Source organism: Salmo trutta, chromosome 24 (genome assembly GCF_901001165.1).
Source record: "Salmo trutta chromosome 24, fSalTru1.1, whole genome shotgun sequence".
In the NCBI taxonomy this organism is placed as follows: domain Eukaryota; kingdom Metazoa; phylum Chordata; class Actinopteri; order Salmoniformes; family Salmonidae; genus Salmo; species Salmo trutta.
This window is the reverse complement of record NC_042980.1, coordinates 18399796-18424495: the sequence shown is the minus strand read 5'-3', so window position 1 is coordinate 18424495 and position 24700 is coordinate 18399796. Positions and strand designations below refer to the sequence as shown.

The following is a 24700-nucleotide window of genomic DNA, read 5'->3' as shown; positions in this document are numbered from 1 at the left end:
TACATTTTTTTATCCAGCCGTGAAAATACTGCCCCCTATACCCTAACAGGTTAACTTCTCTAGGGCCAGTGAGACGATTTCCACCCACAGTGGAATCCTGTGGCGCGTTATTCAAATACCTTAGAAATGCTATTACTTCAATTTCTCAAACATATGACTATTTTACAGCATTTTAAAGACAAGACTCTCGTTAATCTAACCACACTGTCCGATTTCAAAAAGGCTTTACAACGAAAGCAAAACATTAGATTATGTCAGCAGAGTACCCAGCCAGAAATAATCAGACACCCATTTTTCAAGCTAGCATATAATGTCACAAAAACCCAGAAGACAGCTAAATGCAGCACTAACCTTTGATGATCTTCATCAGATGACAACCCTAGGACATTATGTTATACAATACATGCATGTTTTGTTCAATCAAGTTCATATTTATATCAAAAACCAGCTTTTTACATTAGCATGTGACGTTCAGAACTAGCATACCCCCCGCAAACTTCCGGTGAATTTACTAAATTACTCACGATAAACGTTCACAAAAAGCATAACAATTATTTTAAGAATTATAGATACAGAACTCCTCTATGCACTCGATATGTCCGATTTTAAAATAGCTTTTTGGTGAAAGCACATTTTGCAATATTCTAAGTAGATAGCCCGGCATCACAGGGCTAGCTATTTAGACACCCAGCAAGTTTAGCCTTCACCAAACTCCGATTTACTATTAGAAAAGTTTGATTACCTTTGGGGTTCTTCGTCAGAATGCACTCCCAGGACTTCTACTTCAATAACAAATGTTGGTTTGGTCCCAAATAATCCATTGTTATATCCAAATAGCGGCGTTTTGTTCGTGCGTTCAAGACACTATCCGAAATAAGGGTTACGAGCACGGCGCATTTCGTGACAAAACATTTCTAAATATTCCATTACCGTACTTTGAAGCATGTCAACCGCTGTCTAAAATCAATTTTTATGCCATTTTTCTCGTAAAAAAGCGATAATATTCCAACCGGCAAAGCCTGTTTACATTCAACGAGAGAGAAAGTAAAAGCATGGGATCCCCTCGTGCACGAGCCTTAGTCTGATGGCCCTCTGATCGGCCACTATCCAAACGCGCTAATGTGTTTCAGCCTGGGGCTGCCTCGATATCATTCAGCTTTTTCCCGGGTTCTGAGAGCCTATGGGAGCCGTAGGAAGTGTCACGTTACAGCAAAGATCCTCAGTCTTCAATAAAAAGAGCCAAGATGAACAAGAACTTGTCAGACAGGTCACTTCCTGTATGGAATCTTCTCAGGTTTTTGCCTGCCATATGAGTTCTGTTATACTCACAGACACCATTCAAACAGTTTTAGAAACTTTAGGGTGTTTTCTATCCAAAGCCAATAATTATATGCATATTCTAGTTACTGGGCAGGAGTAGTAACCAGATTAAATTGGGTACGTTTTTTATCCGGCCGTGTAAATACTGCCCCCTAGCCCTAACAGGTTAAGGGACAGTCATGATGAGTGTGTTTCACTTGGTGATCTCATGAAGGACAGGAAACACACAACTGTATCTCTTAAAGGATACATTTCCCAGCTGTCAGGTTTACATCTAAATATTGTGAAACGTATGTGAATAAACATGAAACTATTTGTGAAAAGATGTAATGTGATGTTAACCCATATTTTCTCATTTAGAAGGTTTTCATATAAAGTTAACCAAGTCAGTAATTACGCCCATGTGAGCATAGACATTAAGTCGGCATCATGGACCACCCTTTTCTCTGAAGTGTATAAAACCCACTCTTGACGAAATTCACACCAGACCAAAACATGCTGGGTGACGTTGGTGTGTGAAATGGTTTAAACTACAACTCTACCAAAGGACAAGTCAGAGATCGCTGGGACAGGAGTCCCCACGTTGGAATGGCTACAATTCTATAGGCCACAGAGACCATACAGCTGTAGTTTTGGCTACACGGCTGAAAACGGTTAAACTCTGAGACTATCGATCACTACAGAATAAGAGCAAATCTTACACGTATAATTACTAGTCTGCAGCTAGAAGTCTAGAACGAGAATACCGACAACCACCGAAGCATCTATTCTATGAGAATATTTCCAAATGGTACTCTGAAGTATCCATTCTAACCACCTACAACCACGAAAGACATTGTGACTTCTGAGAAAGTTAAGCAGAGACTCTGATGATCTCTACAGGACGATTGAGTGTTTTCAACAGAGAGACAACAACGGCATACGGGCGTAAATATATACATTGCAATTATTCTCGAATGAGCGGCCGTTCATGTGCAAAGGATTAGCATTTCAATGATTATAATTATCCACTGTGTGTAGTGAATCCATTTTGTCTTTCCCACTCTTTCTCAGTCCCCACCCCTTTCCTTTGTCTACTAAGCCGTCATATCGGCTTAGCCCACTAGGGTCTTTTCTATCATTGTTAGTAACCAATATCTACTGTTTGTTTGTTATGTAATTCTGTGTGATTATTTAGTTAGTTAGTAAATAAATAATTAAGGCAATTTTTATATATTTGATTCATGATTTTAACTAGGGTTCGTGCAGATATCCAAGGGTTTGCAACGTTCAGTAATGAGAACTGATGAGGCAATTAATAATCATTAATGGAAGACTAATTGATAAGATATTAAAATATCTGAAGAATTATATTTCGGGAAATTATAACTCTAATGCTAAACATTTTCCCGTGGTGCCCTGACTTCCTAGTTAATGTTTACATGATTAGTTTAATCACGTAATAATTAAACCTAGAGAATTGTATATTATCAAATCAGTCTTCACGTTTAATGATAGTCCAGACACAACAGGAGTTATGGTTAGTTTTAGGGTTAGAGTTAGGTTTAGGGTTAAGGTTAGGTTTTGAGGTTAAGGTTTGTGTTAGGGATAAGGAAAATAGAATTTAGAATGGTTATAAATTGTGTCCCCGCAAGGTTATTTTAACAAGACTGTGTGTGTGAGTATTCAGCTAGTCGCTAGTGCATGCAATGCAGAGATTTGGTGTTAATCTTTACCGTGGATCTCCTTTGTCGCTGCTGTGCAATCGATGTGATATATGGTAATGGACCAGCATGCATAGTGTAAATGCATAGCTCAACTTGTTTGGGAAGAATGCATGGCATGAAAAGCACTTCATGTGCAGCTATATATATATATATGACTCCTGCTTGCTGTAGATGGTCCAGTAGATAGCGAGAGAGCTGCAGTATGGGTGTGGGAAGCCAGCATTAACAAAAACATAGCTTGTTATTGATCAAATTCAGGCATGTCTCATTGACCTGCGTGCAGCAAGCCTTTTTATAACCGGGGGGGGGGGGGGGGGTAGTAGAGATGAAGCGAGCGAGCGGGCAGATGGAGAGAGTGAGGGAGGAAAAAAGAGAGCGAGAGCATGCATTATTAATCCAACCCTCCCCCTCTCCTCTCCGAACGAGCGAACGCTTTCCTGTACTCAGTGTTCTGTGCTGTGGTGCGGGTGATGATGAGTGGGCGAGGACCACACACACACACTTTAAACCCCAATGATTATCAGGTACTGTACTTGCATAGAACGGCCAGGCCATACTGAGAAAGAACCACATATCATAGGAGGCCTAACCAGCCTTTCTTCTATCAGAATTGCACTAACAGATACACACGTACCAAGATATTCTGTACATGAGATACTGACTGTCCATCTGTGTCTTCTAACTATTATAAAAACCCATGAAGTGGACTGGACATTGGTTCTAAAAGCAGCCCTGATGCTCCATTGTCAGAGAAGTCAGTCGCATTGTAAAGAGAGATTGAGGAGCCTCAAAAGGGGTCAATGTGACCTCTGAACTTACGGAAATGGGCATAACTGTAAAGGACAATTCTGCCACTTTATAACCAGTTATTATGCTGTTAGTATACTGTATATGCATTACTATTTAATGCACATTTTGATGTTTTATCGTTTTTGTTAGTCATACTGCACGATTCCTAGTTTTTGTAATTTTGAAGCTTCTATACTGCCCTCGTCTACAGCATACTACGATTCCCAGGGTACATTTTGTCACCTATGAAGCAATGCTCAGCTTAGTCAGCCACTTAGCTAGCTGGCTATCAAGCCCAGAAGAAAGCTTAGTCTAAATATATTGCTTATATCATAAGTTATAAGGGCATTTCACATTACTTTTGGGTTGAAAATATATTATAATGCATGCATAAATGCCGTACTGAATATATGCTCATGTCATTGTCACCAAAAAACTGCAATACACCAAAAATAATTGCATGTAGATTCTGACTAGCTAGCTACGCTAACCATAACACTGAGTTCCTTCAACTAGCTAGAATGCAAGCTAGCCTGACTGCTGCATCCAAAATAACAGTTTAATCTTAGTGGCTGTCTTAAACAACATGCAAGCCTGTTAAAAAACACAACATTTATTATGAATTTTACAGGCAAATCATTACAGAATCCTAGTATCTCTCAGCCTGTATATTTGGTGCTTTTTTTATCTTATTTATTTAACTAGGCAAGTCAGGTAAGAACAAATTCTTGTTTACAATGACGGCCAAACCCTAACCCAGACGACACTGGGCCAATTGTGCGCTGCCCTATGAGACTCCCAATCAAGGCCGGTTGTGATACAGCCTGGAATCGAACCAGGGTCTGTAATGACACCTCTAGCACTGAGATGCAGTGCCTTAGACCACTGCACCACTCGCGAGTGCAGCAAAGCTAGCTAGCTAAGTAGCTAAAGTGTTTTCTACGATAACAGAAAAATACAGCCTCAGTGACCAAGCTACCATCCAACACTGGAGGCCTATTGTAACTAATAAAAAGTATGACGTTTACAAGTAATTCAATTAGAACAAATTTGGAAAGGGCACAATGGCTGCTGGAGCTGCAACTTCAGTCGGTGATTGTGGAAGTAGTTTTGTAGAATGGAATCATGGGAGTTTGAGTCTTGAACAACAGAAACATTTTGGAATAGGCGGACTATAAATACACTACAAGTATGTGGACACCTTCTTGTCAAACATTTAATTCCAAAATCATAAGCATTAGTATGGAGTTGGTCCACCTTTTGCTGCTATAACAGCCTCCACTCTTCTGGAAAGGCTTTCCACTAGATGTTGGAACATTGCTGCGGGGACTTGCTTCCATTCAGTCACGAGCATTAGTGAGGTCAGGCGCTGATGTTGGGCGATTGGTATGGTACTATACTGTAAAGAAAGAGCGTCATCCTTGTGTTCACTGGGCTCTGTGCAGACCAGTAAAGTTCTTCGACATTGATCTCAACAAACCATTTCTGCATGGACCACGCTTGTGCACGGGGGAATTGTCATGCTGAAACAGGAAATGACCTTCCCCAAACTTTACAGTGGGCACTATGCATTGGGGCAGGTAGCGTTCTCCTGGCATCCACCAAACCCAGATTTGTCCGTCGGCCTGCCAGATAGTGAAGCGTGATTCATTACTCCAGCGAACACGTTTCCACTGCTTCAGAGTCCAATGGCGGTGAGCTTTACACCACTCCAGCCAACACTTGGCATTGCGCATGGTGATCTTAGGCTGCTCGGCCATGGAAACTAATTTCATGAAGCTCCCGACGAGCAGTTCTTGTGCTGACGTTGCTTCCAGAGGCAGTTTGGAACTTGGTAGTGAGTGTGGCAACCGAGGACACACGATTTGTATGCACTACGCGCTTCAGTACTCGCCAGTCCCATTCTGTGAACTTGTGTGGCCTACCACTTCGCGGCTGAGTCGTTGTTGCTCCTAGACGTTTCCACTTCACAATAACAACACTTTCAGTTGATCGGGGCAGCTCGAGCAGGGCAGAAATTGACATCCTATGACGGTGCCACGTTGAAGTCTCACTGAGCTCTTCAGCAAGGCCCTTGTACTGCCAATGTTTGTCTATGGAGATTGCATGGCTGTGTGCTCGATTTTATACACCTGTCAGCAACAGGTGTGGCTGAAATAGCCGAATCCACTAATTCGAAGGGGTGTCCACATACTTTTGTATATGTAGAGTATCATTCTATAGGTTCTTGACCGTCTATTTAAAAATATTTACAGATGTTATTAGACAGACAACCAGAGCAACATATAGCAGGGAGTTCCAGTATGATCAGAAAGCTACAGACGGGTTACATAGATCGCTGAAAATGACTGTCCATAATTTCTTGTATTAGTCAGCTCCTACTTGAAAACGTAACAGAGAAGCAATTTCCTGTTTTGCTAATCACTAAACAGTCATGAAAACATAAAAATACACTAAAACTATGCAGGACATCACTAAATAATTCATAATAACAACCCACATGTTAAAAGTGGCGGAGTTGTCCTTTAACTTGAGCCTGATGCTGTTGCAGCTGTGGCACAGCCTCAGTAAAATCTGAAAGGACACATCGAACACAGCCAGCCACAACACTGCTGGGTAAATAAAGATGATAGCGGAACATAAAAAAACAGCATGGTTTCTCACATCCACTTCACAGCTCCCACTAACTCCAACATGAGCAGAATACAGTGGCCTACTTGAATGGCTTCACTGGCTTGATGCCAAAAAACTGACCATGTGTGAAAGGTGTCCATACTTTTATGCATCCCTATCACACCCAAGAAGGTAGAGGTGGGATGGTATAGTACTATACTGTAAAGAAAGAGCATCATCCTTTTTTCAGGAATCATTGTGTTCACTGATTTTGGATGCTAGTTGAGGCAATGGAAGACGTTATAATAGACTTATGTTATTAGAATTCACTTCTTTGAGTGCGTCATGTACTAACATTTCTGCCAAACTGCCAAGTATCTGGAGCCTTAACTTTGGCACTGCCAGGCTTTCATGGAGATTTCACATGCTACTTTGTGAGCATTCGTGTGTGTGTGTGTGTGTGTGTGTGTGTGTGTGTGTGTGTGTGTGTGTCAATGGCAGATAGATTACCTAAACACTCTGTCCCATCAAAGCAAGGGAACTACCTTTCCTGAAAAGGTGTAATTTCTCAGAAGATTTTCCAAAAAACGGATGGAGAAAAAAAAAAAAAGAGAACATGAGCGCATTCTCCTCTACAGCTGCCAAATACAGACTCTCAGGCTACCAACAGCACAAGCTCAAGTACAAATACAACTCATAGCAACTGATCTGTGTCATACAGGTGATTTTAAAGTCCTAGTACTGCTCTCACAGACTTTAGTCATGATGGAGAAAAAGTTTATCAACAAAGCGGGCCACAGTCAAAACAAAGAGGTGTTGCGTCTACAGTGGCATATCTGTGGACACTTGGAATACCTTGCTTCCGCCACTCAGCCAACATAGATCCAATGCTAGCTACAGGTGAACTCAAATGAGAACAACCCTCATTGATATACAGTAGCTAGTCTATTAAATAGTCATTGCATAGCTAGCTACAACAGTTTTTGCAACTAAAGACGGTTTAGTGCTGTGTGTTTTCTTACCTGTGTGGGTACCAGGACTGGTGGGTATGCCAATTTGTGATTGCGGTACATCCAGAAGGAGAAGAGGATGATGGCAGTGATGCCTATGATGGGCACCAACGAGTACATCAGGGTGGTGAAGAGAGGAGGCTTCGGAGTAACCGGGTTCGACGTTGCTATGGAGGGAAGGGGAGAGCAAGGGAGGGAGTGGGAAAGAGAGTGAAAGAAGGACAGAGAGAGTAAAATTAGATCAATCTAGATTATGCCTGGACAAAAGGACTATTGTAGGATGTACTCAAAATCAAGGAGTGCTGAAAGAGTATTTTGTTAATAACTTTGCCAAGAATGTGAAAAACTAAATGGGTTATGTGTTGCGGTCTCTGTGTTCATAATGTAGGGCTGATATGGGCTCAACTCTAGCTGGCTGATGTCATTTTTATAAAATGCATTTCTAGCTGGGTCTCTCTGGGGCTGGGAATCAGCCAAATCTATCCGGGCTTAGTGTCAATGAGTGTGACGGTTAAATCAAGAGGATATCTCGCTCTCAGTCACACACACACACACACACACACACACACACACACACACTAGCGCTGGGATGATAAACCGACCAAACCGACCATTTATCGTGGACATAGTGCTGATATTTTTCATTAAGATAAATAACCTACTAGAGAAATGCGAAGTTTGAAATGAAATACGTTTGCTAATATGGGTGCTTGTTAATGGGACAACTGATAGCTACAACATTCAAAGTAATAGTAGTAGTTTAAAGGGTAATGTAATAAAAAAAATAACTTTGGTGTACATCGTTATAAACTTAACGTTTCATTGTGATAATTCAGTCAATTTATCGTGATATGGGTTATGTCCATATCGCCCAGCTCTAACACACACACACACACACACACACACACACACACACACACACACACACACACACACACACACACACACAGTTTTGTATTGCTATCCTTGTGGGGACCAAAAAATTGATTCCCAGCCAAAATCCTATTTTCCTTAACCATAACCAAACCGCAAACCCCTAAAACTATACCTAACTCTTACTCCTAACCGTAACCCCTAACTAATTCTAACCCTAATTGTAACCCTAAACCTAAGCCTAAAATAACATTTTTCCTCGTGGGGACCGGCAAAATGTCTCCACTTGTCTGAATTTTCCTTGTTTTACTATCCTTGTGAGGACTTCTGGTATTCACAAGAATAGTTAAACGAACACACACGAACCCTGAACACAGAGACAGTACTCTGAAGTCAGATGATTTGATCCCTAACGATTCAGTAAAAACTAGCTTTAATCTAGTAGCCCTGTTAACTGTGGTGCCACAGGCTTGGTGATTGAGTTAGTGTATCTGTCTAAAGCCTGTTTGGTTCACAGGCACCCATCCTGGCACAGTCCCTTTACAGGGCTTCATGAAAGAGAGATAAGGTTTGATTGTGACTCGTTGCCAAAGCAGCATCTCCGGTAATCTCAACACGGACTCGTTTCACCGCTGCGGTGGATACCCCTTCCCTCGCCTGCCAGCGTGACATCCAGTGTGTGTATGTGCGTATCGTTACTGCTCTATGTGGGGGACCTCAGCTGAACTGGCAATAGGTAGTAACATTGCGTGGTTAAAGAGGGGGCACTGTTTGTGATGCTGCTGTTGCCTGCCTGCCACAACCCCCCCTTGCCATGCCCCTCCCCCTCTATATCCATCGCTCCCCTCCCCCTCTCCCAGCTCTCTGCCCAGTGCTCCACTTTAGCTGCAAGTGGGATAAGAACCCGGATTAGCCTCTTTGAGCTGAAAAATACATCAGACCCAAACCCCCCCCCCCCCCACTCTCCAACATGCCTCCTCTTGCCTGCTGTGTGCTCCCTGCTCTCCACGCCCCCACCTCGCCCCCAGGGCAATAGGATCACCACACTGTACACGCCACTCAGGCATGGAGCCGCTCTGGTCAGAAGGTCAAGCTCTCTCCCGTTCTCTCCCTCTTTCTATCCACTCCTGCATGGTTGATCCCCAGATAGGCCCTGTTGCTAGGTTAAAAAAAGCAGCTGGGAGCATGTGCAGAGCCTTATGCTCGATACGATAGTAAGGCTCCGACCGAGCTTTTCATTCCAAATATCCAGGGAATTCCACATCTAGTTAGTCCCTGCTGCAAATACGTACATGTTTAGTTGAATAAGCAGAGGGAGAAAGGCATGCCTAATGTACTCTAGTAGAGCCCATCTCCCCACCCAAAGCTTTAATATACAGTCAGTGGCCAGTTTATTAGGTACTCCCCCCCATTCACGAAAATGTACTGCTACTACAGACAGTGAGTCACATGGCCGTGGCTTGCTATGTAAAGCAGGCAGACAGGCATTGAGGCATTCAGTTACTGTTCGAATGGGCAAAATTAGTGACCTAAGCGACTTTGAGTGTGGTATGATTGTCGGTGCCAGGCGCGCCGGATCCAGTATTTCAGAATACCTGATCCGGCGCACCTGCCAAGCGGCCACCCTCCTGGGCTTTTCACCAAGAATGAAGCGACAAACAAAAAACATGCAGTCCGCAGCGGTCAGGTAGGCGAAAACAGCTCGTTGATGAGAGAGGTCGAAGAAGAATGGCATGAACCGTGCAAGCTAACAGGCGGGCCACAAACAGAAAATTAACAGCACAGTACAACAGTGGTGTGCAGAACGGCATCTCAGAATGCACAGCTCCTCGATCCTTGTCACAGATGGGCTATTTCAGCAGACACCAGGTTCCACTCCTGTCAGCTAAAACCAAGAAGAAGCGGCTCCAGTGGGCATGTGATCACCAACACTGGACAATTGAGGATTGGAAAATCATTGCCTGCTCCAACAAAGTCCGGTTCCTTTTGCGTCATGCTGATGTCAGAGTCAAGATTTGGGGTAAGAAGCATGAGTCCATGGACCCATCCAGCCTGGTATCAATGGTACAGGCTGGTAGCGGTGGTGTACTGGTGTGGGGAATGTTTTCCTGGCACATGTTAGGTCCCTTGATACCAATTGAGCAACTATTGAACGCCACACCCCAAAGAATTCAAGCTGTTCTGGAGGCCGACCTAGTACTAGATGGGTGTACCTAATAAAATGACCAGTGAGTGTCTATTGTATAACCTCTATGTGACTCCAATGCAAGAACACACAAATGTTTTCCCCATGAATTAATATGACTATACTGAAAAGGGCAATTCTGTTCATTGTTGAGCAACAATAGCACAAGAGGAAAAGGAGTAACCCAACTACAACATTAAGGCATTTCTGATCACTGATTAGATTTCTCTTTTCTTTATACTCAACTGAGGATATGGTAATAAAAAACATGTTTTGCCAGGACCAAGAAATTCCAGAACCAAGGAACATTAAGAGATTTCTGATTAGATGTTTCTATTCTGCATTCTTTGAGGACGTGCTCAGATTATTATATATCTTTTTTTTTTAAATCAACAATTACGGGAAGAATGTAGATTGAGTTCCAGGAAGGATTGTTGCTTGGCGGAGCGAGCAGCACAGTGAAGAAAGATGATGTTAGTGTGCCCAGACCCAGCTAGCTACACCTCCTCTGAGTCACTGCATTCCTCCTCCTGCTAAGAGGATGTTTAGCAGTGAGGCCCGTTAGCTCAACGGGGATAAGGAGGACAGATCATCCCCTTTTAATCTTAAAGACACAGCAATCCCTGATGAATGACACACAGGAAGCCACACAGGACACGGTCAGACACACCATGGCACATGCCGGAGTTCACTGCACACTCACTGGAACTAGGAACACCACATCACGCCGCACACTTCCCGGAATATGGAGCAGATTTGATGAAGCAGAGCGGTTACGCAGAGCGTCCGCGTTATGTAACGTGAAAGAATAAAGATGACTAACATATTGGGTTATTTATTTTGTTTCATGTCGTAACAAAAGTCAAAAGGTCACGCTTCGGACAAAGGCAAGGACGTCAGATTTGAGCATAACATATTTTTCAGTTGATATGGTGTTACTACATACAGGAACTCAAGCATGCGCACACACACAACTTACTCTGAACAGCTTGTGTGTTGTCGGGGGTGTAGAATAACTTTTGGTTGCACATGTTTCCTTCACAGCAGCAGAAGAACACATCTGGACTTTCCTTCGTCTCCACACATTCAGTTCTGGAAAAGAGAGAGACAATGCTGTCATAACAATGTAGCAAAATGTTGGTCCCTTCGGGCCCCAATAGCTTAGCAAACCTTCCCTTTTCTAAACTCTTTTTGTAACTTATTTTGTGGGTTACAATTGTATATCTAAGGAAAATATGGAATTTCGGGAACTGTCCTTGAGCTTTGGACTGGAGCTCTACAGGAATAGTAATATAATAGATGTAAAAATATGATGTTGTAGTTCATGTTGCTGTAGGTACAGAAGGCTACTTGCTGTAAAAAAGTATTTTGTGTTCCACCTCGTAAGTTTTGGAACTCAGTCAAATCAACAAAAAATGAAGGAAAAAAAGAATGAATTCTATATTTAACTGACAAACTTACATTCCATGGCAATTAAACCATATCAAAGCTACACTTCGTTCTCTAAACATCCCCGACTAGATAAACAAGCTTATTAGCCCAAGCTGAAACAAAATGAGCAGTATTCACTCCAAACTATGTTTGAAAAAAAACTTTGGCTGTTGTTTACGTAGAGTAGAGTAGAGTAGAGTATACACGTGTTGGTAAGTTGCCGCACGGTCGGAGCTACCTGTTGCTCTACATTGCTCTACATTGAGTAATCTCATGGCAGCATGCCACACTTCAAAAACACCGATTTGGTTACTGCAGATGGAAGGTAAACGGGTTCAACGGCATGCTAAGACAAGACCCGCCGTGTAAAACAGCCTTTCTGGGCCTGGGTTCTCGCACGCTATGACAGAGAATGTTTCTGGCAACGCTAGCTGACATGCTGGATGGATAGCTGGGCAGATAACATCACAATTTGGTGGAATGGAGGGGGAGCAAAGCTTAACAGCAATAACATGTTTACACAAGTGAAGAGGGGCTAAAGTGTTACACTTAAACATCCCTGAGTGAGGAAACATTTTATCCATCTCTATCTGTCTGTTCTGGCTCACAGGGCAAATGTGCAATACGCAAACATTTAGGCCTAGCTTGTTTAAAAAAACACTGCAGGTGTTAAATTACTTGAAGAAGAAGCTCAATTGTTTATTGCAGTAGTGTAGCTGTTAGAACAAGTTGAGACTGCTAATGCTGCCATTTTTGAAAAATGTGTAGCTTGCAAGGAACCACGTTCATGATGATTTTTCGTCCTCCCCATTCGACACCTTTCACATCATCTTCATGGGACGACCAAGTCCTCACACAGAATGGAGCTACTAGATAGGTCTATAAGAGTCGTCTTCACTGATTATACTGATAACATTTGTCATCCATTGCAAAACACCAATGATACACTTAGTTATTCCACCGTGTGTCATTGGTGTGTTGTAACAGATCACATATGTTATCAACCCACCCCCACAGAGCCCTGATGCAATAGGCCCTACCTGTCATAGCAGTTGGTATCATCCAGCCAGCAGCCCTGCTTGACGATATCTACGGTTCCCGACACATTCCTCCAGGTGGCGAAGCAGTGTCTCCGCTTGTCCTTCTCCCCGGCACATGTCTCGATGCCACTGCGGTTACCCCGGTTCTCCTGGATGGCAGCAGGGTTGGGGTTGTAGTTGTAGTGGACACACTCCTGCGTCTCTGACCGGCCCAGGATAGCCCCTGAGGAACAGAGAGATGGAGACACTAGATCAAAAGACTTTGAGGTGAAGGTCGAACAGCATTCCTGTTGTAAGGTGAATGTGTTAATAAATCATTTGTGAGAATCGGTTGAAGGGCGTTCAAACACCAAACCACAGACATGAATGAATACATAAAAGAAGCCTACTGTGTCCTGCACATCAACATAGTTCATTTTGGGACAGCCCTGTCAACAGTGTAACATCATATGTCCTTTTATTCTACTACTAATCTATTGCTCTCATGAAGCAATGCATGGATGATGTAACTCTCCACTCAGTGCAGGACAATTACAGGACGGAGGCATTAAAGGCCACTTCCAGGGCTGCACTGATCACTAACAGAGCCATCTCTCATCAGCCAGCCTCCCTCCACAGTGTGAAGCCTTACCACAGCCCTGTAATTAACCAGTGGTGACGACTCGAGTGCCTCTAGAAACTGACACACACACACACAGTCTTCAAATGCTGTGTGGGAAAATCTCTGGCCCTGGCTGATTGTGATATGATTTGTTAATGATTATGTTTGATAGGTCCAGGAGGGTAATGGGATAGAATTCCCATTCAGAGAGAAGAGTCTCGTTTTCAACCGAATCAGCAGGGGTGAAATAAGTTGAATGTAATTTACTATACTGAATCACAACACGACAATCATTTAGCCCACTGCACCCCCACCCCATCCATTTTGATAAGTAACCTAGGCATGAAATCTAGTCTGCAGCTAGTAAAATACAGCCCCTATTGACAGTATGCTCCGAGCTGTACAAAGCACACTACACACAAGTCAATCAAACAATTGCCAATAATGTACTGTCACGCATAGTTGACCATAGAAAGGTCAGGCTATCCTCATTCACCGAGCCATAGACATGACAATGAACACAAAATATAAACATGAACCTGCGAGGCACCAGGCACCACAGGTTGATTCATCCCTGGATAAGATTTAGGGCCTACTGCTTAAGGAACTGATTCACTATATAAATCTCAAACACCAAAAAGGCTAAACAAAAATAATTTATATTTTAAGTATAATCCTTGAGACTTATCTAAACAACAGGAAAAAGGATTTTGAATTTAAAGTGCAAAACATAGCCTGAGAGTGCCATATGGTTTAAGAAACCACAACAATATGAGCTTGTGGTTATGGTTAACCCTGACAAAACCTCAAGTGGTAAGTGTCTGAAAAGAAAAGGATATGGTGGGTGTGGTTTGACAATGGTGACACTTCTGCTTGTTAAGGCAGGGAAGAGAGGCTCTGACACACCAATGAACATGCAAAGGTCTTTCTCTCTCATCTCTCTATGTGTGCCAAATATAGAACTAACAGTTTAGAAAGCTTTCTGTAAATAGGCTTGTCGGCTTGATTCAGCTCAGATAGGATAAAATGCTACTGTTTAGCCTACGTAATCTATTGTAAAGTCTATTAACACATTTTGTCTTCGAGGTGTAAAAAGACACACACATCCTTAATTAAAAAGAAGAAATGCATAATTTAAAAAGTACAAAGAGATATTTTGAGAGAGAGAGTGAGACAGAAAGACAGAGAGAAAAGGACTGAGAATCAGAGACAGCGAGAGACAGAAAAAGAGAGACAGAAGAGAGAGCCTGAGAGCGAGAAGAAAGAAAGAAGTCACCTGCCACATGTTTGTAGAGCCAAGGGCCCCCTGAGACACAGAGGGGCCTCTCTTAGTCTCTTCATTCCGCTCATATCTAACAGGGCCAGGGACAAGGGACCTACAGTGCCATTTTGTTCTGACAATCAATTATGAGGGACAACTAAACATAGGATAGCTAAACATGGAATACTCTGAGCCCAGGGGCCAGAGATCTGGAAACTGGTCATGCAAGTTGAGTAAGAGAGACTGTTGGCGCCAAGGAAGAAACAAGCCTGGGGATGAGTTGGAGCGCCACAATTGGTTGTGCTGAACAAGCTGGAATGGGCATACAGTACAGACACCATTTACTGTAGGCTACCTCTGAGGGGTCACAGTTTGACCATGTGTTTACAGTCTGTTCACTAATGTTCCTGACAATGGGATATCTTAGACACTTATTCCCAAACATTTCTTCACAATTTTTTTGCCTTAACCAATGATGAGAATAACATCCTCACAGAGATCAGCACTGCTATGGGGAAGAAGATAGCATCTGACTTAGGGATGGGCGCGGTTAATCGAATATCCGAACAGACGTTCAGTATTCGAACACTTGTGAGAGTATTCATTTTATATATATATTTTTTAAACATTGTAACATATTTGTCTAAATTAAATGATCCATGATACATTGTTAGACACAAGGATATACCATGACATTTGACATGCCTAAATTAAAAGGGGCAGAGCAGTCCAAAATGTAATTTCCTTGTTTTTTATATATATTTCCACACAATAATACTGTGAAATAGTGAAAGTTATGATAATGTACTTTTAGTGTAAGAGCTGTTTGAAAATGTCTGCTTGTTTGGCTGGATGGGATTTTTGGACCACCTGGTGATTTCACTAGATGTTATAAGTTAATAGACCAATAACAAATAGTTTGCCCTCCTCTCTGCCAAAAACAGCTAGTTTGCAGGTTACACATCCCTCCCATTAGGCCTCTGTCTCAAACCACCCCTAGCAAAATGTATCTTTATCTTTATTTTTGTTTATTTTTTACCATTTTAATTGAAAACAATAACGGTAAAGTACTTAATTGTTACCCAGAAATAATTTGATATTAAGATAAACATGGCTGCATTGGGCCTTTTAATGAAACAACAAACTTGTATTTGAATGTAGTGTTTTGAATGTAGTGTTTAGCTATGTAGCCTACGGTGCATTGAGCTACTGCTGCTTCAGATGTTATGTGGCTTTGATATTGTTTTCAGATGCATAAAGTAAATGTAGCCTACAGTTCTGAGGACGGACAAAGTGATTTGTTTTATTTTTCAAGCTAATTTTCTCTCTCATGGGCTATAGGTTATGGGGTGCATTTTATATAAAAAGGCATTTTACTATCATACTGAATTTAGCCCTCCAGTCAGCCCTGACAACAGTATGCTATTTTCCCCACCTCAGCGATTAGCCTACAGGCGCACACCAACGGAAGGTCCACAAGACCTGACACAGATCAATACAAAACACTCACCAGAAAATGTTGAAACAGAATCAGTTCTATGATGGCAAACATCAGACTTCTCTTTCACTGTTGCTGTTAGCCTAGGCTACTGTTATAGCACCCTGTTCCATGTCTTTTTTGGGGGGGGGATAGTAAAAAAATATATATATATTATTAATTTCAAATGCCCATCCCTAACTGACTGTATGCATTCCAAAATAGCCCACATGAAGACATTTTGCTTACATTGAACACATCAAATCCATTACTCAGTCATGGCCCTAGTCCAAGAAGAGACCCATTTTCCTAATTCATATTCATAAAAGTGTAAACGTTACAATAATAACAGCATAATGCCTCTTTAAAAAACAAATGGTGCTGTGGAGTGTCTGGCGGCATGGATGAAGAAAATTATTTGTGGGGGGAATTAATTTGCTAATTGCCCCTCGTGGGGATAAATCCAGGGGATTAGTTCCGGGGACACAAATCGCCATTATCAGGATTACAGGGAATCTGCCGGAATTACTGTCACATCCATGCCTGGTGGAGGAGGAAGAAGGCACAGCCGAAGATGCACATCATTCGTCAAAGCCCCAATACCATGATTACAGATCTGGGCCAGCATAAATCACAAAAGGGCCCTGTTCAAAAGTCTGTTTTTTTATTGGATACTGGGGGATAGTTGGATTGGGCAGGACCTTTGACAATGTTGTACGGACTGGGAGCCAACACATAAACATCATTCCATCTTGACAATCTCAAATAGGCTTGACTAGACTCACTCTAGACAACCCCTAGCCTAAACCTTCTTCCATCATAGGAGCTTCTGTATCCACTATACTCCTCGAAATATTTGGCCCAGAGAGGCATTGGGAATCACAAGCAGCAGGTTTACTAGGGGTTAATCCATTGGTCCAAACAGGGAGTCGACAGAATATCTAAATAATCTTTCAAAACCCTAATTGAAAACTACAGCAATGCAATTAGAATGCCCAAGTGCTGGTTCTAAACAACTGAAGAGCCATACTGTAGGCATTTTCCTCAGATTTGGAGGCACAACCAAGATGGCTTAAAAAAAAACTTTGCCAGCTCATCAAGTCTGCCTGTGGCAGACTCCTCTGATTATCTTGTCCATTCCAGCACAGGCTGGGCAACCCGGATTAAGTGGGAGGGGGGAGCAAAGACACTTTCTCTTGTGCTCCATCTCCACAGGGTGTAACAGGCACCCCCCCCATGGATGTGAAACAAGTACAGTTATAAATATAGCTCATATTTAGAGATCCACACATACAATCAACTACTGATATCAAAATAGATGACTCATCTTACTTTAACCTTTATTTTTACTAGGCAAGTCTGTTAAGAACAAATTCTTATTTACAATGACGGCCTAGGAACAGTGGGTTAACTGTCTTGTTCAGGGGTAGAACGGCAGATTTTTACCTTGTCAGCTCTGGGATTCGATTTCACAACCATTCGGTTACTGGCCCAACGCTCTAACCACTAGGCTACCTACCGCCCCATCTTATGGCTTTGATAACTTCATCAACTATAAAATTTGGCCTAGGCTATGTGGGTTGTTCCACAAAATCAGTGCCTTTTGAGTCCCCTAATATTTGAAGTAGAAATTGTGCAACATCAATATTGAATTTTAACAGCATTTTAAAGTGTTTCCCCTAAATGCATTTAGCAGCAGCGCACCGCTGCTTCTAAATCGGGTGCGCCACTGCAAAAAAACATAATTACAAAAAATTAAGAAAATAATAATAATAATGTAGATTTTTTTTGGGGGGTGGGGATGGTAAAACGTTTTCTGTTTAAACTTAACTTCTTACATTTAGGGGGCAGTATTTTCACGTTCGGATGAAATACGTGCCCATATTAAACTGCCTCCTATTCAAACTCAGAAGCTAGGATATGCATATTATTAGTGGATTTGGATAGAAAACACTCTGAAGTTTCTAAAACTGTTTGAATGATGTCTGTGAGTATAACAGAACTCATATGGCAGGCAAAAACCTGAGAAAAATCCAACCAGGAAATGGCAAATCTGATGCTTGGAATCTTTCCAAGTCATTGCCTATCTAACACACAGTGAGTCAGGTTTCATTTTGCACTTCCTAAGGCTTCCACTAGATGTCAACAGTCTTTAGAACCTTCTTTCAGCCTTTTGCAGTAAACAGAGTGATCAAGAAGGTGGGGAAGTTGGTGACCCAGAAAATGACATGAGTTCATTGGCGCGCATTCACGTGATGAGGTAGCTGTGTTCCATAACGTTTTTCAAGACATTGGAATTGTCCAGTTGGAATATTATTGAAGTTTTACGTTAAAAAGGCCCTAAAGATTGATGCTTTACAACGTTTTACATGTTTCAACGAACGTAAATATAACTTTTTTTGACTTTTTTCGTCGTGAAGTTTTCCGCGTGCTTCCTATATTTGGAGTAGCTTACTGAACGCGCAAACAACAAGGAGGTATTTGGACATAAATTCTGGACTTTATCAAACAAAACGACATTTATTGTGGACCTGGGATTCCTGGAAGTGGCTTCTGATGAAGATCATCAAAGGTAAGTGAATATTTCTAATGCTATTTATGATTTTAGATGACTCCAAAATGGCGGGTATCTGGTGTATTTTTCTGAGCGCAGTACTCAGATTATTGCAAAGTGTGCTTTCCCCGTGAAGCTTTTTTGAAATCTGTCACAGTGGTTGTATAAAGGAGATGTTCATCTATAATTCATTGAATAACAGTTTAATATTTTATCAACGTTTATGATGAGTATTTTTGTAAATTGTTGTGCTGATCACCGGCAGTATTGGAGGCAAATTATTTTCTGAACATCATGAGCCAATGTAAAATGCTGTTTTTGGATATAAATATCAACTTGATCGAACAAAAAAATGCAGGTAATGTGTAACATGATGTCCTAGGAGTGTCATCTGATGAAGATCATCAATGGTTAGTGCATAGTTTTAGCTGGTTTTCTGGTTTTAGTGACACATCTCCTTGCTTTAAAAAGGTACATTATGCAGAAATTGCTCAGCCATTTACTGGTTGCAAAAATTCTAATACAGTGAGGAAAAACGTATTTGATCCCCTGCTGATTTTGTACGTTTGCCCACTGACAAAGAAATGATCAGTCTATAATTTTAAGGGTAGGTTTATTTGAAGAGTGAGACAAAATAACAACAAAAAAAACCAGAAAAAAAGCATGTCAAAAATGTTATAAAATGATTTGCATTTTAATGAGGGAAATAAGTATTTGACCCCTCTGCAAAACATGACTTAGTACTTGGTGGCAAAACCCTTGCTGGCAATCACAGGGGTCAGACATTTCTTGTAGTTGGCCACCAGGTTTCCACAGATCTCAGGGGGGATTTTGTCCCACTCCTCTTTGCAGATCTTCTCCAAGTCATTAAGGTTTCGAGGCTGACGTTTGGCAACTCGAACCTTCAGCTCCCTCCACAGATTTTCTATGGGATTAAGGTCTGGAGACTGGCTAGGCCACTCCAGGACCTTAATGTGCTTCTTCTTGAGCCACTCCTTTGTTGCCTTGGCTGTGTGTTTTGGGTCATTGTCATGCTGGAATACCCATCCACGACCCATTTTCAATGCCCTGGCTGAGGGAAGGAGGCTCTCACCCAAGATTTGACGGTACATGGCCCCGTCCATCGTCCCTTTGATGCGGTGAAGTTGTCCTGTCCCCTTAGCAGAAAAACACCCCCAAAGCATAATGTTTCCACCTCCATGTTTGACGGTGGGGTAGGTGTTCTTGGGGTCATAGGCAGCATTCCTCCTCCTCCTCCAAACGCGGCGAGTTGAGTTGATGCCAAAGAGCTCCATTTTGGTCTCATCTGACCAAAACACTTTCACCCAGTTGTCCTCTGAATCATTCAGATGTTCGTTGGCAAACTTCAGACGGGCATGTATATGTGCTTTCTTGAGCAGGGGGACCTTGCGGGTGCTGCAGGATTTCAGTCCTTCATGACTATGGTCCCAACTGCCTTGAGATCATTGACAAGAACCTCCCGTGTAGTTCTGGGCTGATTCCTCACCGTTCTCATGATCATTGCAACTCCACGAGGTGAGAGCTTGCATATCTCCCCCAGGCTGAGGGAGATTGACAGTTGTTTTGCGTTTCTTCCATTTGCGAATAATCGCACCAACTGTCGTCACCTTCTCACCAAGCTGCTTGGCGATGGTCTTGTAGCCCATTCCAGCCTTGTGTAGGTCTACAATCTTGCCCCTGACATCCTTGGAGAGCTCTTTGGTCTTGGCCATGGTGGAGAGTTTGGAATCTGATTGATTGATTGCTTCTGTGGACAGGTGTCTTTTATACAGGTAACAAACTGAGATTAGGAGCACTCCCTTTAAGAGTGTGCTCCTAATCTCAGCTCGTTACCTGTATAAAAGACACCTGGGAGCCAGAAATCTTTCTGATTGAGAGGGGGTCAAATACTTATTTCCCTCATTAAAATGCAAATCAATTTATAACACTTTTGACATGTTTTTCTGGATTTTTTTGTTGTTATTCTGTCTCTCACTGTTCAAATAAACCTACCATTAAAATTATAGACTGATCATTTCTTTGTCAGTGGGCAAACGTACAAAATCAGCAGGGGATCAAATACTTTTTTCCCTCACTGTAGTTCGCCTAATTTCAGTTTATGTGACAAAACAAGGAGTCATTGTGTAGAGCAGGTATTCCCAAACTGGGGTACGCGCAATTTTTTTCTCCTTCACACACATTTTCAAACAGTCCATTTATATTTTCCAACATTTGGGTGAGTTTTTTGTCTCGCCTGAATAGCCTTGTTTCACTGCCAAAAAAAAAAAAAAACATCTAGTGTTCAGCGAAATAATAACAACACAATGTCAAATACATGTAGCCTAGTTAAAGAATTAACATCCAATCACATTAACCATTACTCACTCATGGGAATTCCACTAACGGTCCGTATGTAGCCAAGCATAGGTGCTGCTCATGTTGGTATCTGTACTGATGGCGCAAAAACCATGACAGGGAGACATAGTGGAGTGGTAATGCGTGTGCAAGCAGTTGCTCCCAACGCCACTTGGGTACACTGCAGCATCCACCGAGAGGCTCTTGCTGCCAAGGGAATGCCTGACAGCTTGAAACACGTTTTGGACACTACAGTGAAAATGGTTAACTTTGTTAAAGCAAGGCCCCTGAACTCTCGTGTATTTTCTGCACTATGCAAATGATACGGGCAGCGACCATGTAACGCTTTTACAACATACAAAGTAAGTTCCTTATTTTCTGTATATCGTGTTGTCGTTGGCGCATACAGTATGTATGTATGTATGTATGTATGGAGCATAATGCATTTACAGTTTTATTCAAATGTTTTCAAGTACTGGTGACAAATAATGCATTTTGATTATTGCATTGATTGTAATGGACACCTATGATGTGTGTAAAATACTTTTTTGAAGGTTGTACTGATTATAATGAGCTAATGCTAAACTATTTTCCAGCTGTGTGTGTGGTGCCATGTTTGTTGACATTATACAATGCATTCTAGGTGTTACGTAAACATCTGTCAGACCAAAGATGTTATAATGAGGTGAAGGAATGGTTCACTCATCTTTCTGGGTAAACTTCCGGAACTGAATGAAGGGAAGTGAATGATTGTAGACGACACACCCCCTTCAACATGCATACCATAAACCGATAAAACTCATCTTGTCTCCTCTCATCTTTGGTTGATGCGAAAAAACAAACATGGTGGCGCACACAAACTACCCATCGTCGGATTACTTTCGATTTCTAGAAAGTGTTTTACTCAATTATTTCGATCAATGGTGAGCTCACCCGTGATGTGATTAATTATAAATAGTAATTACTATTAGCTAATTCATATTGTAGTTTCTGTCAGTCGAGAATTAAAATATGGCCACTTGTGTTACATCAATATTTCCTCAGTTAGCGTTAGGACAAATGTAGCCTACATTTTCCAGTTTGGATGATTGTGTTATGCTGTAACTACTTCTCTGAACATTGTATCCAAAAATAAACTGGTCACATTCTGGACATAACTATGTAAGGACTGTGTTTGTGCAAAATGTTTCTGTGAAAAAACAGTGTGGCCAGCTCAAATGCTGATTGTTGCGTCAATCGAAACTGGACATTCTAAATAATCACACCGGTTTGAGCGTACGCTGCAGGGACCACTGTAGAATGATCACACCCGTGTGTTGGGTGAAAAGGTTAATAGGCACTATTTATAGTATTTTTTTAATTTACGTTATATGGGAAAACATGTTTTTAAAATTAAGTTTAACGTGCTCTTTGACAGAATGTTAAAAATAGGTGAAATCTAAAGTTTTTTTTCTACAGATCTCAAAAGGGACCGAATTGGTGGAACGACCCGTGAGTCCTCAATGTTCTTGGTAGAGTACTAACAGTCCAGAAACCCAAACAAGTAGGCTACATGGACATCTGTGTAGTACTTGTGCATTCTTTCTTCACCCTAGTAAAGTTTCAATTAATATCATGGCATTTGCATGAAAAGCATTCACCTCATTTCTTAACATTTAGGCCTAATTGTTACTCCTGGGAACAAACCAGGGGCCAAATAGTTGATCAAAGTAAACTGTAACAAAACAGGACTGTTTTCAGGTGAAAATTGGATTGTTTCCCCCTGATCTCTTTTAGAGCCCACATCACATTTTTATACAGTTGGAGTGATAAGCAGCAAACTGGTGCTGAGACCCATGAGGCTGCCGGAGCTGGACGGACATTCCAGCCAGGATTAAGGGATCTGACTTCATCACTGTGTTTAGCTGTTTTACAGTATGAATGAATGGGCCTGCACTCTACAGTCTTTGTGTCTGATGAACAACAGTAGGACAACATGGGCTTTAGAACGGGCCATTTGTTTTCAGAGGGGGGGGGGGGATCTTTTCCGTCTATTCAAGTTTGACAATTTTTTGGTCTTTCTGTGTATATTCTGTGGCTCCGCATTTCCAGGATATGCAGTTGTGTGTGTGTGTTCAAGTGTGTGTCTCTTTGTCTCTGTGTGTGTATTATTGTGCTTGGTTTTGGAGGCCTTTCAAAACAGCACCCTGTTGTTATTAAAGGGGTCCCAGACACAAAGGGCGGGACGCCAAAGTCTGACAGCTGGTTGTGGGGGTTTGGGGTAAGTACCCCTTTGACACTTTCATACCTGTTGGTGGGCTAATTACTAGCATAACGATTGACTGTAATTGCTACTCCAGTGCAGTCCATAGAGTTAAGGGCCCTAAAGAGTTAAGTGCCCTAAAGTTAAGTTTGAGTCACATCAAACTCCCTCTTGTGAAATGAGCCTGGAATGCCAACTCATAAAGCACTTCTCCATAGAAAACTTTCCTGTGTATCTCCAACTGTTGTGTTACATTTGGTCCCAGTGTGTGCCATGGGTGGCTGCAGGTTGAGTCTGATGAGTGCTTTAAATTCCATGCTCCTTTGGGCCTTATTCTAAGTTCAGATGAGAACAGAATGTTCTCTCTGACAGGAGGAACAACGGGAGAATGGAGGAGCAAACCATGGGGAAACAAGGCATTTGTAGGATTTCCAAATCATTTGCCCTTTTAAAGTGAACAATTTTGACTTCACAGTTACAACTGTTGAATGTAAATAATTCATACAAGCACAGTGCTATGGCCTGCAACACCATCTTGGTTACTGTAATCCACCTCAGTGAGCACTGCAAGATAATAAAAAAGTCAGATGATCTAATTTGAGGTCAAAGTATTTATCCGGTTATGGAACCTGTGTTAAAAGAAAGGTCAACAAACCAGTTGTAGAAAAGTCATCCTTGCACCTTTTTCGTTTGTGAAATCCGCAGTCGATTGCATCGAGCGAGTGCTGTCCCACAGAGCACACTGTAAGAGTTCTGATAATGATCTGAAGAAACAACAAACAAACCGTCCCGTACTGCTGTCTGCTATTTGTTATGGCAACTCTTTAGCATGCTACGAGTGGGATGGTGGTTCGTTTTGTTGACTGAGAGGCCAGGTCTTTTGTCGGACAAGCATCCCTTTTGTAGATCACAACCTGATATACAGGGGTATTTTTTGAGTTTTAAAACTCTTGAGAAAAAGGAGAGAGCAAACAAACCCCAGGAAACAATCTAACCGCAAGATGGGGGCTCTATGGTGGTATATGTGATATGGAGGCAGACGAACTTCCATCAGAGAGCCATTAATGAATCATGTTGAGGCAGGTCACATAGAGAGATTATATTTGGATAGCGAGCACATGGGGGTGGAAAGACCTTTCTGTAATTATGGTGAGGTACAGTGCAGTACACAGAATTACACCTGACAGTAAAGGGTAGAAAGATGCGGGAGATCAACCTAATATCACCCTACAGAGGGGGACAC

General features: G+C 41.9%; 1 protein-coding gene across 1 annotated transcript in view; it reads right to left on the bottom strand.

Moving 5' to 3' along the window:
- LOC115160846 (activin receptor type-2A) overlaps positions 1-24700 on the bottom strand; it is a 48992-nt gene that overhangs the window by 13521 nt on the left and 10771 nt on the right. The window contains exons 2-4 of the mRNA XM_029711324.1: positions 12968-13190; positions 11476-11588; positions 7451-7605 (exon numbers count right to left, since the gene is read on the bottom strand). Coding sequence (XP_029567184.1) covers positions 7451-7605; positions 11476-11588; positions 12968-13190 — 491 coding nt within the window. The remainder of the gene's footprint in view (positions 1-7450; positions 7606-11475; positions 11589-12967; positions 13191-24700) is intronic.